Source organism: Phyllostomus hastatus, unplaced genomic scaffold (assembly GCF_019186645.2).
Source record: "Phyllostomus hastatus isolate PE091 unplaced genomic scaffold, TTU_PhHast_1.1 phas_scaffold_28, whole genome shotgun sequence".
Lineage (NCBI taxonomy): Eukaryota > Metazoa > Chordata > Mammalia > Chiroptera > Phyllostomidae > Phyllostomus > Phyllostomus hastatus.
Window position 1 is genome coordinate 23376765 of NW_025334022.1, and position 16199 is coordinate 23392963.

Below are 16199 nucleotides of genomic sequence, written 5' to 3' on the forward strand. Positions count from 1 at the left end.
GGCACTTACTGCAGATCTTGGGCAATGCAAGTTCAGCCGCCGGCCCACAGCCTTGGCCAAGCCCCCCAACTACCCTCCACCGCCGCGGTTCTCAGGGACAGGCTGCGGGACTGAGCCGCTGATCCCAGGAGCAGGAGTCCCACTGCGCCTTGGCTCCTGAATGTTGCCCACCGCCCTTTTTGTGGTGGCGGTGGCAGCGGCCAGGTCTCCTCCGCCCTGCGCAGGCCCTTGAAGCGGGTGCTGGCACCGAAGCCCCGTACTCACCACCTGGCGAGCTATGTCGGTTGCTGCCATCGCTCCTGCGTCCGCCAGGGCTGCCACGGGCGCCGCCGCAACGGGAGCTCCGGCACAGGAAACAGTGGAGCTCCTCCGACAAAGAGAAAGTGTTACACTTCGGGCGCGACCAAGTCCAGTGGGGGGAGGTGCAAGGGAGGAGCCCCCCTCGCCGCTTCTCCAACCCCAACCTCCCTTCTATCGCCCACCCCCTCGAAAGTGGGGTCTGGGAAGGGGGTGGATTTAACGCGCCGCTTCCCCCCACCAGACGGGTTCCAGTTCTCCCCACAACCTCAGTCTCTGGCCTTTGCGAAGAGGGGCGGGGGCTCCCCTCGGTGACCACGTCCTGCCCCCCCCGCCACTGGGCTCCGTGGTACGTCCCGACCTCTGCTGAATTGTCACACCCCCTGCTCTCTCCTTACATCTTAGTCCCCAGACCCCGGAGGCTAGAGGGGAGCCCCCGCCCCTCCCCCTCCCGCGCACAGCTAGGAGGCCGAGCTCTGCAGTCTTAGTTTCCCTCCTCCAGTCCCTAGACCCCCTCCTCGTCTCCACCGAGATAGCAGGGAGCTAGGGTTCGAGCCCCTGCCGCGAGAGTCTCGTTGTTCCACCACACCTGCCCCCCACACCTCCGTGGCCTGAGAGTGCTGCTGAGGCCAGGGCGGGAGGGGGGGGGGCGGTGAGGGAAGGAGCAGCCGCCGCACCTGCCGCTCCACGGCGGAGTTTAGAAAGGGGGCGGTGAGGGGAGCCGCACTGCGGCCCCAAAACTGAGCTGTGCCATGCGGAGTCTGAGGCCAGCAGTCCTAAAACGAAGCGCCCCTTCTGCCCTAGGGTTTCTAAGCCTCTGGTGCCTTGGGCTATAATTTCGTAGAGCTGACCCACCACCGTCTGGGTGCTTAACCCTCCTCTCCCCACCTAGCCCTAGATGGTCAGCTTGGGAACCGAGATTCAGTCCGCCCACCCCCTCTCTTGCCTGAACCGCAGGGGAGTCAGAGGAGGGACTTGGGGTGAAGACCCCTCAGCTCCGTGGAACGGGATAATGGGGAGTGACGGGGGAGCTGCCGCCGGTAGCTCTGTCCCGCACCCTGTTTGCTCCTTTACCTTGGATGAGCTCCGGACTAGGCGGCAGGCAGTGCACTGAGGGGAGAGCCTCCTATGGCAGAGGCTCTGACTGTCTAATTTCCTTTTCCTCCTGGCGAGCTGCCGCCGCGGGTCCCCTCCTTTGCTTTCGGCACCTCTCCACCTCTGCAGCCCCGATGTCCCCGCCCTCCTCCCCGGGGAGTGCTTCTTGCAAGTTCCCTGGGACTGGCGAACCCTGGTAGATTTGTAGTGCCTGAGGCCCGAGAGAGCGGGACACTCCACTCCTCAGAAGGGCAGGCGCCCTAGTCTCAAAAGGGGACCTAGACCTTAAAGTGGCACCCGAGACCGCGTGAGAGAGGCAGGTCTTTGAGCGAAAAACAGGTCCGCAGGGTGTCCAGCATGGGGCTGGGGGAAATTGACGTAGCAGCTGCCCAAGGCAAGCGAAGGCGGGGGCGGGGGGAGGGGGGCCACGGGGGGTGCTGAGGGGGAGGCAAAAAGGAGAAAAGCAGAAAAATAGGAACAAGTGAGAGAGAGGGAGAAGGGACCTGACTGAGTGTCCCGGGCCTGGGGAAAAGGAAGGAAGGCAGAGAAATGGGGTGGCCACATGAAGCTCTTTTCTGCCACTGGATTCTACCTGCCAGGACAGTCCTTCTTATCCCTGTCTCAGGGAGCTCCTTATGTGCACCTGGAGAACGAGAATTCGCACAAAGCATCCCCAATGCGTAGCTTGGGAACTGGCACTCAGGAAGGGACCAATTAAGCGTGTCCTGAACAGGAGGGCAGAGGATTTGGATGTGTGTGTGTTGGGGCAAAGGGGGGTAGTACAGAAGAAAGAGGAGACGCAACGAGGCTGTATAGCAGGAACCACTGTAAGGCTAGACCGAGACTGGATAGGGGCAGGGAGTCTGAGTACCCGCCGCTTCCACAATGGGAGACTGGGAAGAAAACAGGTCTTTCCTGGAAAAGCCTGGGCGTGGTAGACGAGGAAGGGACCAGGTTACTGCCTCTGTTCTGGATGTGGGGCTTGGGTGGTGGCAGGAAGAGAAGCATGCATTTGAAAGCCAGAGCTGAAAGCTGATACCTAGAGCTGGCAGGAGGGGTGAGGATACTCGGCTCCTGGGAACCCTGCCTGCTTCCAGGTGTAGTACCCTCCCGCCTTAGTTCTCCGCACTAACCAAAGCTCTGGACATTTCGGCCCAGCGCCTTAGCGCCGAATCCTTGGCAGCCGGCTAGTGTGCTCCACTCTGCCCACCTGTCCCTAGGGACCCTCAGAACCTTGGGGGGACCTCCTCCTCCAAAACACTGGATCTCTCAGGCTGGAACCAAGTGTGTAATTCAAGTCTTCTTCAACCCTTCCGTCCTAGACCTGCCTCCTGCATCTGCAAGCCTCCCTGGGGACTGGGCCTCCCAGTTGCTGTGAGGTGTGGGTTGGTGTTGATGTGTGAGTCGGTGTGCCTGTCTGCTGTGTGTCTGTTTCAGTATGTATCTATGTGTGTGTATTAGCATGTGTTTACTCCTATGTTTATATTTGTTGGTGTATGTCAACCAGTGTGTGTGTGTGTTTCAGTGTGTCTGTGTTGATGTGTATGTCAGTGTGTATTCTCAGTGTGTGTCGGTATTTATGTAAAGGTGTGCACCCCAGTGTTGTGTGTTGATGTGCATCAGTATGTATGTGTTAATGTGTGTTGGTATATGTGTTATTGTGTGTCTCAGTGTGTTATGTCAGTGTGGATGGGGTATGTGTAGAGAGGTTTTAGCTCACTATGTTCTGGGCTTCATATACCTTATCTCGCTCAATGCAGTGGGCCAAAAACTGACAGGTGTGGATTATAATGGTTATTTCAACAAAGAGGTTTGGAAACTCACTGGATTTGTGCCTCCTGGTTTTCCATGCTGGGCAGACAGGAAGGCTCCCATGAGTGGTTGGTTTCTTTCTTCAATGTCTGTCCCCTCTTGGTAAGTGGGCCCAAACTATCCCCTTCATACAGGAATTGTGGACCCTCAGGCACAGTCATGAACATTTGTACATGATCTGTGTATCCTGGCAGAGTCCCTTGGGCCCAACACACTGTCTGGTAGGTGCTCAATCAAGGTTTGTTGAGTGAATAAATGAACAAAAGCACGTAAATGTGGTGTTTTCGGTGTTTCCACTGTCCTTAAGGAAGCTGGAGCAAGCAGCAGACTTCCCAGAGCTAGCAAGTGACTGTCATTAGCATGCTGATGTTGTTTGTGGAACCAGACTCCCCAGGGAGGGGAAATGGGACCCCTGCTAGATGGAAGTGAGCCCTGAATGGAGCCAAGTTTTAAGAAGCTCATTCTGACTCCTGGGGTAAGAGGTACTAAGACTGGATGGAGGTAGCAGGGAGGGGGAGGAGGACAATGAAACAGAACTAAGAGCTCAGGAAAGGGCTTTGTCCTGGAACCGTGACTTTATGAAAGGAGAAAGAGGATAGTCGAGTTGGTCTAAAGTGAAGAAACTCAGACCAATCTGAAAAGTAAGATCAGAAAGTGGGAGGAGGAGAACAAAGTGAAGTAGAAGGAAAATGATCTGGGATTAACCAAATCCAGACAGTGCTGATAGAATCTGCAATGCACTCAAGGGGCTAAATCAAAATGAATCAAGGATTCCTTTGTGCTCTATCTATTACCTGCTGCCCTTGCTTTCACGTTTGTTTATTCCGGTGGTTCTCAAAATGTGCTCTCTGGGTCTGCAGCAGTGGCATCGATTGGGAAGTTATTTATTACAAGTGCAAATTCTCAGCCCACCTCACACCAACCTACTGAATCAAAACCTCCAGGCCTGGGACCCAGCAATCTATGTTTGAACAAGTCCTCTAGGGGATTCTAATTTATGTTAAGGTTTGAGAAGCACTGGTTTATCTGAAATCTAGTTGCAGAGGGATGAGACACAGGACTGGTAAGGTTTGGTAGGATATCGAGGGGAAAGTTGGAAGCCTCGGCTCTAGCAATAATGAATGGCCCTGGTGGGCTTCTACAGTGGGTCACATGAGGGTACAGAGTGCCTAGGGCTGGGGAAGGGGTACAAAAAAGAGGGAGAGGGGACCCTTGTGGGGAGTTGTGGAGTTCTAAAGGTAAACTTTGCCTCCATTGCAATTTTACTCATTTATTTCACAAATGTGCACTGAGTCCTTACTGCACATCAGCCACTGTGCTAAGTGTCAGAGAACTCAAGAAAAAAAAATGGGTGACAAGAACCCCTACCGTGATCTGACAGAGCTCCCAGGCCAGTTGCCAGATAGCTCCACAAAGAACCAGTTATGTGATAAGTGATATAACCAGGCAGGTGCAAGACCTTGGGGAGGTAGGAACCCAGAGAGGTGAGGGAAGACACCTTGAAAAACAATCAGGGAAGACACCTTGAAAAACAATCAGTTGGTTTGAGTCTTGAAGTATGAGTGGAGTTTATCTGGCCAGCAAGAAGGTTGTGGATGGGGGATTGCAGAAGACCACTATGTGTAAAATCACAGAAAAAAAAGGACAGAAAACAGTTAGGGAATTTCTCAAGTCTTGGCCAGCCAGAGAGAGTGGTAGCGGGGAGGACAGTGGCTGTAAATGAGGCTGGAAGACAAGATGGGGCCAGATCTGAAAGGATCTCACTGGTCACGCCACAAGAGCTTAGATTTTCTGTCCCAGAGCAGGGGCTCTCAGGCCGTGCTCTCCAGGGACAATGCCTGCCCAGTCTGGAACCATGCCCAGTGCAAATGGGATGGATGCCCACAGTGAAAAAAAATCAGTTAATGGACAGAAATTTCTCTATTTTAACATTTAACCATAAATTGTTCCTAAATCTTTGACAGATGCTCCTGCTTATCTGCTAGCAAGCAACAAAACGAATGAATGAGTAGCAAATGAATTTTAAACAGACAATCCCAGTACTGATCATGCTTAATTCAACAGTTTATTTTTTCATGGACATCTGTGCTTATGGCTATGATTTTATATTGCACACACACATGATGCAGACATATTTTCTGCTAGCAGAGTGTCCTTTTGAAAAGTGTTTTATTTCATATGGCATGATTTAATAAGTCAATTCTTTCATGGCATTCTGGAAAGAACACCATGACATCCAGATGCTGTACCACCTGAACTAGTTGCAGAAACTAACTGTCCCTTAGATGGCGAGGAAGCACTGAAAGGTTTTGATCAGGGAAGTGATGGGAACATATTTGCAAATTTGAAAGGTCACTTTGGCTCCAGCTTGGGGAAAAGATTGGCGCAGAGGGCAATTAAAAGCAGTTAGAACTTGGGAGTCAGAACAATGTTGTACCTAATCAGGCTAGAAATGATGGTGACAGTGACATGGGAGTGGATGGCATAGAGGAAACAGATTCAGCATTAAAAGGGGCTACCATGAAGGAGGAGCTTGCGTGCCATGTTAAAGATGCTGAAGTTTCAACCTTTAGGAGATAAAGATCCTTTGCGTCTGTGTTTCTTAAAGCATGGTACCTGAACCAACTGCAAGAAAATCACTCATAGTGCTTCTTATACAAGCAGAGGCCTCGACCCCACCTCGGAACTGCTGAACCAGAATCTTTTGTATGGGAGAAGTATGGGTTTGTAACAAGCTTTCCAGGTGGCTCTGAGGCACGTCACAGCTGGAGAACCGTGCATGAATGGTTTTTGAGCGGTGCAATGACACAGCAAGATCCATGTTTACACAAATGACTCAAGTCATCACATGAAAAACTGATTGATGAGAGCAAACTAGAGAAAGGAAATCAGTTAGGAGGCTACTGAGATAACCCTAGGCTGGCTTTATACATTGGGCAAGAGCCAAAACTCAGAGGAGATTGGGCTTACCGCCCACATTATGATATACTAGTTATCCTTATCCCCTGATTTACACACACTGATTTAGACAAATGATACAATTTTGTGTTTTCTCAAACAATTCTTATTTGCCAAAATGAGTCTTCAGAGGTCTTTCCAGAGTCACAGAGTTAATCTAAGATATATAATTATGTAAAACGCATTGTATACCAACTATACCTAGGGCACGGCACCAGGCACTGTGGAAGGTACGAGGAAATAATAAAGCATGGCTTCCATCCTCAAGGTCCTTACCGTTTAAGTGGGGAGACTAGATATACATGCACGAAGTCAAGTAGTTAATACCAGGTGTGTCATAAGGCAGTATCCAGTATACTGTAAAGACAATAAATACTAGTGCTTTCTTTCTTTTTTAAAAAACTTTATTCATTTTTAGAGAGAGGGGAAGGGAGAGAGGGAGAGAAACATCAACGTGTGGTAGCCCCTCATGCACCCCCTACTGGGGGCCTGGCCTGCAACCCAGGCATGGGCCCTGACTGGGAATCGAACTGGCGACTCTTTGCTTCCCAGTCTGGCGCTCAATCCACTGAGCCACACTAGCCAGGGCAATGCTTGCTTTCTTTACTGGGTGGTGGCCACATGAGTATTTGCTTTATAAATATTGATCTTTGCTGTCTTCTTATGCTTTAGGAATTCTTCTGGATGTGTTACATTTCACAAGATAAAGTAAGGTTAAAAAAAACTCTTAAGTTCTGTAAGTTGAAGGACATCAACTAACAGCCCACAGACTTGGTGCAGAATCTAGAGAAACAAGGTCTCTACCTTGCCATCCTCTACAGATGAACCACAAGTCCCGTGAAAGGACTGAAATAAGACACAGGGAGATAAAATATGGTAATGACACCTTGGTGAGATACTGACTTCGCCATCATCACCATTAGTCATTGATTAAAATAAAATCTTCATTTGTATCAATCTCTCCACACTCTGCATTTAGATATTGATTTATCTTTGTATTCATACACATGTGCATATGAACATGAGGGCTTACACACACACATCTATACACACACTCACCCAGCATCTTATTCCAAAACAGATTTTATGGTTCAGTATAGTAGGAATAGAATATCAGGATCAAAAGAGAATTCAAATAATGCTATTTCTAGCGGGTTAACATAATTGCTGTGATTAAGCTTTTCTAAAGGATTATTTAATGATTTTATTTATTTTTAGAGAGCAGAAAAAGGAGGGAGAAAGAATCGACATGCCAGAGAAACATCGATCTCCAATCAGGGACCCAGCTTGCAACCCAGACCTGCAATCCAACTAGGAGTTGAATCTGCGACACTTCCATCTGCAGGATGACACTCAACCCACTGAGCCATACCAGCTAGGGCTGTGATTAAGGTTTAAATATGATTCTTGGCTTCCTGGTAGCCATAACAAAAGGATAAATAGTAGTTGGCTTACTTTTATGTATTTCCTATACACAAGGATCACTGAGTGATTTATTAATCCCACAAATACTGAGTAGCTATTGTGTGCCAAGTCTTAGACTAGGTTTGAGGATCAATGTTGAGCAAGAACAGACATGGCCCTTGCCTTCATGGAGCTTATGGTCTAGTAGGAATGACAGACAATAATCAAATAATCATACACATAAATGCAAAAATATAACTGCAATAAGAGCAACTAGGGAGATATTTATTGTGCCCTGAGAACCTATAGTGGCAGGGGGTGGTGGTGAAGATTTGACTCAATCTAGCATGTCAGCATAGGAGGCTTTCATGGAGAAAGTGATGTATGAAGTGAGATCTGAAGATTGAATAGGACTGTAATCAGGCTTATGTGTAACTATTGAAAATTTAAGTTTTCTTTTGCGTCATTCAGTGTAAAACTGTCTAATTTGAAAAAACTTAGGTTATGAAAAATATTTAGGCACTGTTTTAAAAAGATTAAACAGGAGTCAACAAGGGGAACAGAGGATGGAGTGGGAAGAGCCTTGTGAAGGCTCTGTTCAAGAAATAGTAAGAGGCCCTGGCTGGTATGGCTCAGTGGATTGAGTGCTGGCCTGTGAACCAAAAGATTGCAAGTTCAATTCCCAGCCAGGGCACATGCCTGGGTTGCAGCCCAGGTTCCCAGCTGGGGGCATGCAAGAGGCAGTCAATTAATGTATCTCTCACAGATTGCTGTTTCTCTTCCCCTCCTTTTCTTTCCCTCCCCCTCTCTCTAAAATGTAAATAAATAAAAACTTTAAAAAAAGGAAACAGTAAGAAAGCTGGTGTGGCAGGAGTACAGAGGGACTGGAGTGGTGTAAAATGAAGCTGAAGACATGGGCATAAAGCCACATAATTTAGGGCCCTAGGCCATTGTTAGAAGGTGGGTCTTTCCTAAGCAATAGGGAGCCACAGAGGGGTTTAAGAGAGAGGAGTATGATGTGGTAAGACTCATGTTTTGAAAAGTTCCCATGGCTTTAGTGTAGAGAATGTATTGAAGGGGAAAAATGCAGGCAAGACAACTAGTTAGGAGGCTGTTGCAGTAATCCGACTGAAAGATCATGGACTAGCTTGCAGTAGGGTGGTGGAAGTGGAGATGGAGAGAAGATAACTTATATGTGAGGAATTTAGAAGGTAAAGATGACCCAGACTTGGTGATGTGAGAGATGAGGAGGACAGAGATGCCAGTTTGAGTCCTAAGTTTCTGGCTTCCATGGTAATGCATTTTATTGAGATAAGGAACACTGGAGAACCTGTGGTTTGAGGAAAGAAAAGAGTCTTTGGCTCCAGTTTGGGAAATGTTGAATTTGAGATGCTTTTGAGACATTGATTAGGAAGATGTCAAGTAGTCAACTGGAGCTCAAAGGATAGGCCAGGGTTGGTGAGCCAAATCTAAAAGTCATTGGTGTATAGGTAATGTTTAAGCCATAGAGATGAATGAAATTAGCTAGGGAGGGAGTAGAGAATAGGAGGACTCAAGACTAATCCCTGAAAAATGTCAACATTTACAGGTGGGAAATGGGAAGAAGGGAACTGAAAAGGAGAAGCCAGGGCAGTTGCAGGAAAACCAACATCATGAAGCCCAAGGCAAGAGGAGTTCAAGAAGGTAATGATAAACAGAATAGAATATTGTCGAGAGGCCAAGGAAAGTAAGGAAAAACTGTCCAAAGAATTAGGGTTTACAGAAGTTATTGACCTCAGCCACAGCTGTTTCAAGGGAGTGGTGGTGGCAAAAAAAATGGCTTAAGTGTGTTGAAGGATGATTGGGAAATGAGTAAATGGATTCAGCAAGTATAATTAATTCATTGAAGAAGTTAGCTGTGAAAGAAAACAGAAATAATATGGTAGCTGGAGAAGGATGTAGGGGTTGGAGTTTCTTTAAAGATGACAAAGAAGACTTGAGAAGATGACAAAGAAGACTTGAGAATGTTTCATTGTTTAAAAATATTTTATTTATTTATTTTCAGAGAGGAGAAGTGAGGGAGGAAGAGAGGGAGAAAAACATCAATGTGTGGTTCCCTCTGTTACACCCCACACTGGGGACCTGGGCCACAACCCAGAAATGTACCCTGACTGGCAATTGAACCAGCAACTCTTTGGTTCACAAGCCAGCACTCAATCCATTGAGCCACATCAGCCAGGACTATGCCATTGCAGTTGGGAAGGATCCAAGTGAGAGAGCTTGTGTGCTGGTAAAGGATTAACAACTGGCTTTCCAAGAAGAAAAAAGAAAAGCGTTATGCAGCACCTGTTGATTTCTGTGGTGTAAATATTCTCACCATGACAGATTTCAAAGCTATCAATATGACATCTCAAGTAGGTCCTGGCATACCACCGACAGGAGAAAGGATTGAAATGTTCAGTTTTCAGCCAACTATTTTTTCTTTTATAAATTTCCTGTACATGTCCGTTGCCCACTTTTATACTGAAACATTTTTCTTCTTCTTGCTAATTCATATGACCTCTTTATACAATATGGACATTAACCCTTTATCATTAACTTTATGATGGATTTGTATGTAAAGAAGTTAAAATATTTATGCAGTCAAAATTCATCAATATTTGTCCTCATGAAATTTTTCCTTCATGTTCTGCAATTCTTTGTGAATTAGTAAATTGGCAGTCTGCTTTGATTAATGTGAATTTTGCTATAATGAATTAGCTTTTTGAGGCTGAGGTGTTTTAAATTGCAAAGGTGAAGAACAGACTGTGGATCTTAGTAAATTCACCAAAGTACCATCATCTTGTGAGTTCTCTTGGTGGCCAGGTAACATTTCTAACCTCATCTTCTCAACTAATTATTTCAAACATAATAGTAGGAAAAAGACGCTTGCCAACAGTCTGCCCTCTCTTTTTAAATTTCTATTCCAATAATTTGAATCTGCATTTCAATCTCCTGAACAGATAATTCCCTTACCATGGGAAATAAACATCAGGGACACTTAGTAAACTGCTTGACATAATTCTATCATCATCTGCCAAGAAGGACCTCAAAAGAAACCTGTCCTAGTATTTTGTCACACTCCCATCAGAAGTGTGAACCCTGAAAAGAAAAATATCTGCCAAGAAAGACTTCTTGTGGTTAACTTGGCCCAAATTCATAACCAGTGACTAGCAGCCATTGCTGGCAGAAGCATCTCATGCACTCTGCATGTCAGAGAAAAAGACACACTGAGCTTTCAATTCCCTGTACTGTACTCCTGTCAGTCTATAATAATGGAGCTCCTGGTTTTGTCTTTCAACCAATGGACTGAGACCTGCCCCATGCAATCAGAACTGCACAATGATATCTTCATTTGTATCTAAATCAACCAGTCAGAACTGTCATATAGCAACCAATCAGCCCTGGCTGGTGTGGCTCAGTGGATTGAGAGCCAGCCTGAGAACCAAAGGGTTGTTGTTCAATTCTCAGTAAGGGCACATGCCTGGATCACAGGCCAGGTTTCCAGTAGGGAGTGTGTGGGAGGCAACCACATGTGGATGTTTCTCTCCCTCTCCTTTGCCCTCCCTTCTCCTTTCTCTAAAAATAAATAAATAAAAATCTTTAATTAAAAAATTGACTTTAACAACCAATCAGAACACACAATACTAACCAGTCAAACCTGCATGATTTGGACCAATCAGAACTGTACAAATTTGTTCACAGAACTAGAACAAATAATCCAAAAATTTATATGGAACCACAAAAGACCCCAAATAGCATTAGCAATATTAAGAAAGAAGGACAGAAGGAATGCGGCAGGCAGAAAACTTGGAAAGAAAAGAGCTGTGATCCCTTCCACCGAGAACGTACTTTCTTCTAAGGAACTGCAGTTGTGTGGATGTGGGTAGATTTTTACACTGGGACAAGTTACTCCAGCATTTTTACCTGCATGTTCCAAGTCAGTCGGGCGCATCAGCCCTTTCAGCAGAACCTGCCTTAGGCACTTAACCTTTTGTGGCTCAGGTGTGCCAAGACAAAAAAAAAAAAAAAGGCCCAAATGGAAAACCAGATCAAAGCTCCAGAACAAATACAACTAAGCAATGAAGAGATAGCCAACCTATCAGGTGCACTGCACAGTTCAAAACACTGGTAATCAGGATGCTCACAGAATTGGTTGAATTTCGTTGCAAATTAGATGAAAAAATGAAGGCTACACTAAGTAAAATGAAGGAAAATGCACAGGGATCCAACAGTGATGGGAAGGAAACTGGAACTCAGATCAATGGTGTGGACCAGAAGGAAGAAAGAAATATCCAACCAGGAAAGAATGAAGAAGCAAGAATTAAAAAAAAATGAGGAGAGGCTTAGGAACCTCCGGGACATCTTTAAACGTATCAACATCCGAACTATAGGGGTGCCGAGGGAGAAAAGGAAGAGCAAGAAATCAAAAACTTACTTGAACAAATAATGAAAGAGAACTTCCCTAATCTGGCAAAGGAAAGAGACCTCCAGGAAGTCTAGGAAGCTCAGAGTCCCAAAGAAGTTGGACCCAAGGAGGAACACACCAAGGCACATCATAATTACATTAGCCAAGATGAAAGACAAGGAGAGAACCTTAAAAGCAGCAAGAGATAAGGAGACAGTTACCTACAAAGGAGTTCCCATAAGACTGTCAGCTGATTTCTCAAAGGAGACCTTATAGGTAAGAAGGGGCTGGAAAGAAATATTCCAAGTCATGAAAGACAAGGAACTATATCCCAGATTACTCCATCCAGCAAAGCTTTCATTTAGAATGGAAGGGCAGATAAAGTGCTTCTCAGATAAGGTCAAGTTAAAGGAGTTCATCATCACCAAGCCCTTATTTTATGAAATGTTAAAGGGAGTTATCTCAGAAAAGAAGATAAAAAAAAACATGTATAGTAAAACGAGAGCAAACTCACAATTATTAACAACCACACCTAAAGCAAAACCAAAAGAAACTAAGCAAACAACTAGAACAGGAACAGAACCACAGAAATGGAGATCACATGAAGAGTTATCAGCAGGGGAGTGGGAGGAGGAGAGAGGGGGAAAAGGTACAGAGAATAAGTAGCATAAACAGTAGGTAGAAAATAGACAGGGGGAGGTTAAGAATAGTATAGGAAATGTAGAAGCCAAAGAACTTATATGTATGACCCATGGACATGAACTAAATGGGGGGGGGGGATGTGAGTGGGGGGGTGTGCAGGGCAGAGAGGAGTAAAGGGGGGGAAATGGGACAACTGTAATAGCATAATCAGTAAAATATATTATTAAAAAAGAAAGAACAAAATTGGAAGTATCATGCTACCCAATATAAAACTATATTACAAGGCTATAGTAATCAAAACAGCATGGCACTAGCATTAAAAAAAAAAGACACATATCAAGGCAACAAAGTAAGGAACCCAAAAATAACCCCACATCTACATGGTCAATTAATATTTGTTAAAGGAGACAAGAACATACAATGGAACAAATGGTATTGGAAAAATTGGACAGATGCATGCAAAAAATGAAACTAGACTACCTTCTTACACCATATAGAAAAATAAACACTAAATAGAATAAAGACTTAATTATTAGACTGAAAACCATTAAAGTCGTAGAAGAAAACACAGGCAGTAAACTCTCTTACATTCCTCTTAGCAACATTTTTTTCCTGATAATCCTCTTGGACAAGGGAAACAAAAGAAAATATAAACAACTAAGACTCCACCAAACTAAATGCTTTTGCACAACAAAGGAAACCATCAACAAAATGAAAAGACAACCTACTGAATGGGAGAAGATATTTGCCAATGATACACCCAATAAAGGGTTAATATCCAAAATTTATAAAGAACTAATACAATGGAATACAACAAAATTTTGATTAAGAAATGGGCAGAGGACCTGAATAGATACTTCTTCAAAGAGTACATACATATGACCAATAGGCTTATGAAAAGATGCTCACTTAACAAAGAATGTGACAGACCTATATACTGAAAACTGTAAAGCATTATTAAAAGAGTTTAAAAAAACACAATGAAATGGAAAGATATTCTGTGTTCATGGACTGAAAGAATCAACACAGTTAAAATGACCATATTACCCAAAGCAATATGCAGATTTAATGCAATCTCCGTCAAAATCCCAACATCACCCTGGCTGGTACAGCTCAGTGGATTGAGTTCTGGCCTGCGAACCAAAGGGTTGCTAGTTCGATTCCCAGTCAGGGCACATGCCTGGGTTGCAGATCAGATCACCAGTAGGGGGCGTGTGAAAGGCAACCACACACTGATATTCTGTCCCTCTCTTTCTGCCCCACTTCCCCTCTCTCCAAAAAAAAATAATTTAAATCATAAAAAAGAGAAATACAGCCAAAAATAATCATATTTGTATAGAACCACAAAACACTCCAAATAGCCAAAACGTTTCTGAGAAACAAGAATGAAGCTGGAGGTATCACACTACCTGACCTTAAATTATACTACACAGCTATGGTAATCAAAAGAGCACAGTATTGGCAGAAAAAAACAGACACACAGACCAATGGAACAGTACTGACAGCACAGAAGGAAAACCACATATTTATGGGCAAATAATTTTTATTTTTTTAAATATTTTATTGATTATGCTATTATAGCTGTCCCATTACCCCCCTCCATCCCCCTCCACCCTGCACACCCTCCCCCATACATTCTCCCCGTCTAGTTCATGTCCATGTGTCATAAGTTCTTTAGCTTCTACATTTCCCATACTATTCTTGGGCAAATAATTTTTAACAAAGGAGCCAAAAATACACAATGGAGAAAAGAAAGCCTCTTCAAAATGGTGCTGGGAAAATTGGAAAACCACATGCAAAAGAATAAGACTAGATTACAGTTTGTTTCCATGTAAAAAAATTAATTCTGCCCTGGCTGGTGCAGCTCAATGGATTGAGTGCCAACCTGCAAACCAAAAGGTCACCAGTTGAATTCCCAGTCAGGGCATATGCTTGGGTTGCAGACCAGGTCCCCAGATGGGGACATGGGAGAGGCAACTGATCATGTATCTGTCACACATTGATGATTCTTTCCCTCTCTTCCTCCCTCCCTTCCCCTCTCTCCAAAAATAAACAAATAAAATCTCTTTTTTTAAAAAAAATCCCTTCTCGGCCTTTTAGCAAAAGTCACGTGTAAAAAATGGGGAAAAAAGAAATGTACACCTGAAGACTATATAATCTTATTAACCAATATCACCCCAATAAATGTAATTTAAAAGATGCTCAGCATCACTAATCATCAGAGAAATGTAAATTAAAACCACAATCAGCCCTGACTGGTGTAGCTTAGTGGTTGAGTGCCAATCTGTAAACCAAAGGGTCATTGGTTCGATTCCCAGTCAGGGTACATGACTGGGTTGTGGGCCAGGTCCCCAGCTGGGGGAACATGAGATGCAACCACACATTGATGTTTCTTTCCCTCTCTTTCTCTCTCCCTTCCCCTCTCTTTAAAAAGAAATAAATAAAATCTTTTTAAAAATATAAAAAAATAAAATAAAACCACAGTGAGATACCATCTCATACCTGCCAGAATGGCTATCATCAATACATCAACAAACAACAAGTGCTGGTGAGGATGGAGAAAGGGGAACCTTTTTGCACTGTTGGTGGGAATGCAGACTGGGGCAGCCACTGTGGAAAACAGTATGGAGATACATCAAAAAATTAAAAATGTAGCTGTCTTATGATTCAGTGGTCCCATTTCTGGGTATATATCCAAAGAAACACTAAACAGTAATTTGAGAAGATATATGCACCCAAGCGCCCATCAATAGATGAGTGGATACAAAAGCAGTGATACATATATACAATGGAATGTCACTTAGCCATAAAAAAGAATGAAATCTTACCATTTGCAACAGTATGGATGGACCTAAAGGGTATTATGCTAAGTGAAATAAGTCAGAGTAAGACAGATACTACATGCTTTCACTTAAAAGTGGAATCTAAAAAGCAAAATAACGAAATTGAAACAGACTCAGATATAGAGACTGATGGTTGCCAGAAGGGAGGAGGTTTTGTGGACTGGGTAAAAAAGGTTAAGGGATAAAGAAGCATAAGTTGGTAGTTATAGAACAGTCATGGGGATGTAAAGTGCAGCATAGGGAATATAGTCAACAATATTGTAATAACTATGTATGGCGCCAGGTGGGTACTGGAAATATCAGGAGAACACTTTATAAAGTATATGATTGTCTAACCACTATGCTGTGCACCTGAAACTGATACAAAATAACACTGAGCCCTAATCAGGGTGGCTCTAATGGTGGCTCATTGAGCCCTGATCAGATTGGACATCATTCCACAAAGTGAAAGGCCTCCAGTTTGATTCCCAGTCAGGGCACATGCCTGGCTTGTGGGCCAGGTTCCTGGTTGGGGGCATGGGAGGGGAAACTGATTGATGTTTCTTTCCCACATCGATATTTCCCTCCCTCTCTGTCTTCCTTCCCTTCTCTCTTAAAATAAATAAATAAAATCTTTGAAATTAATATTGAATGTAAAATACAATTGAAAAATGATAACATTATCTGTAACATTAAATAAGAACCAAGTTAGAAGACAAGTTCTAACATTAATTCATGATGAA

General features: G+C 44.3%; 1 protein-coding gene across 2 annotated transcripts in view; it reads right to left on the reverse strand.

Moving 5' to 3' along the window:
- The window catches only part of SEPTIN6 (septin 6), a 69139-nt gene extending 67631 nt beyond the window's left edge, over window positions 1–1508 (reverse strand). Inside the window, exons 1-2 of one of the 2 annotated variants that reach the window (XM_045817497.1) lie at window positions 1372–1508; window positions 265–367 (exon numbers count right to left, since the gene is read on the reverse strand). In XM_045817497.1, coding sequence (XP_045673453.1) covers window positions 265–294 — 30 coding nt within the window. In that variant the 5' untranslated portion in view covers window positions 295–367; window positions 1372–1508. The remainder of the gene's footprint in view (window positions 1–264; window positions 368–1371) is intronic. The other variant, XM_045817498.1, reaches the window with a different exon arrangement.
- Between the last annotated feature and the right edge of the window lie 14691 nt (window positions 1509–16199).